We start from the raw sequence: 948 nt of genomic DNA, 5'->3' as shown, positions 1-948 counted from the left end.
AAGAATGCAAAGAAGGTAAGGTGCTTGTAAGGTTTCCAGGAGTCTTTCTTTATGCAATTTGAATTGCTAAACCAAACATTTGCAAGATTGGATAGCCTTTTACGATTTTGATCTTTATCTTCCTAGCAAGATCAAGATATGCAGTTACACTAAATTCCTTTCGCTTTCACCTTGATAGATTTTACCGATCTGTTTTTGCAGCCAGAGGACTGGGATGATAGAGAATATATCGATGACCCCAACGATGTCAAACCCGAGGTGACTTGCGTAGCAGTATAGAAATGACTATTTGTATTGAAAGGAAGCTATTCAGCTCCCATACTGTGAATTCTTAGTTTGATTCAAGGCACTCAGTTCTTTCTTTCTTTTGTAAACAGGGTTATGATTCTATTCCCCGTGAAATTCCAGATCGTAAAGCTAAAGAGGTATGTTACTGTTAAATTGGATTCTTTAACTGATTGTTTTGTTGTTAGTCTCAAGCATCCATCATTCTTTCTACGTCTTTTATCACTGCAAATTCTGAATATATATCTCTCTCTACTTGTTTAGCCTGAAGACTGGGACGAGGAAGAAAACGGTCTCTGGGAACCCCCTAAGATCCCAAATCCTGCTTACAAAGGTCCTTGGAAAGCAAAGGTTATTATTTGACAGTCATCAATGGTTATATAGATTACCAAATTTTCTTCTACACCATTTGACATTTTCTCAAAACATTACTTTCCTACAGAGGATCAAAAACCCAAACTACAAGGGAAAATGGAAGACCCAATGGATAGATAACCCAGGCATGTTTCTGTCTATTTAACTGCGTTTTAGGATGGATTTATGATTTTCGTAAACACTAAGGTTGAGCTTCTTGGTTTTTCACAGAATTTGAAGATGATCCAGATCTTTATGTTCTGAAGCCTATTAAATATGCAGGCATTGAAGTGTGGCAGGTAAGTTCTA

General features: G+C 37.0%; 1 protein-coding gene across 1 annotated transcript in view; it reads left to right on the top strand.

Moving 5' to 3' along the window:
* LOC104766654 (calreticulin-3) overlaps positions 1-948 on the top strand; it is a gene marked incomplete in the record, with an annotated part of 7227 nt that overhangs the window by 4277 nt on the left and 2002 nt on the right. Inside the window, 5 exon segments of the mRNA XM_019243352.1 lie at positions 202-258; positions 378-425; positions 550-636; positions 728-785; positions 871-938. Of these exon segments, the coding sequence (XP_019098897.1) occupies positions 202-258; positions 378-425; positions 550-636; positions 728-785; positions 871-938 (318 nt within the window).

This window comes from Camelina sativa, chromosome 3, assembly GCF_000633955.1.
Source record: "Camelina sativa cultivar DH55 chromosome 3, Cs, whole genome shotgun sequence".
NCBI lineage: Eukaryota > Viridiplantae > Streptophyta > Magnoliopsida > Brassicales > Brassicaceae > Camelina > Camelina sativa.
Note: the sequence above shows the minus strand (reverse complement) of the source record. Positions and strands in the feature narration are given on the sequence as shown.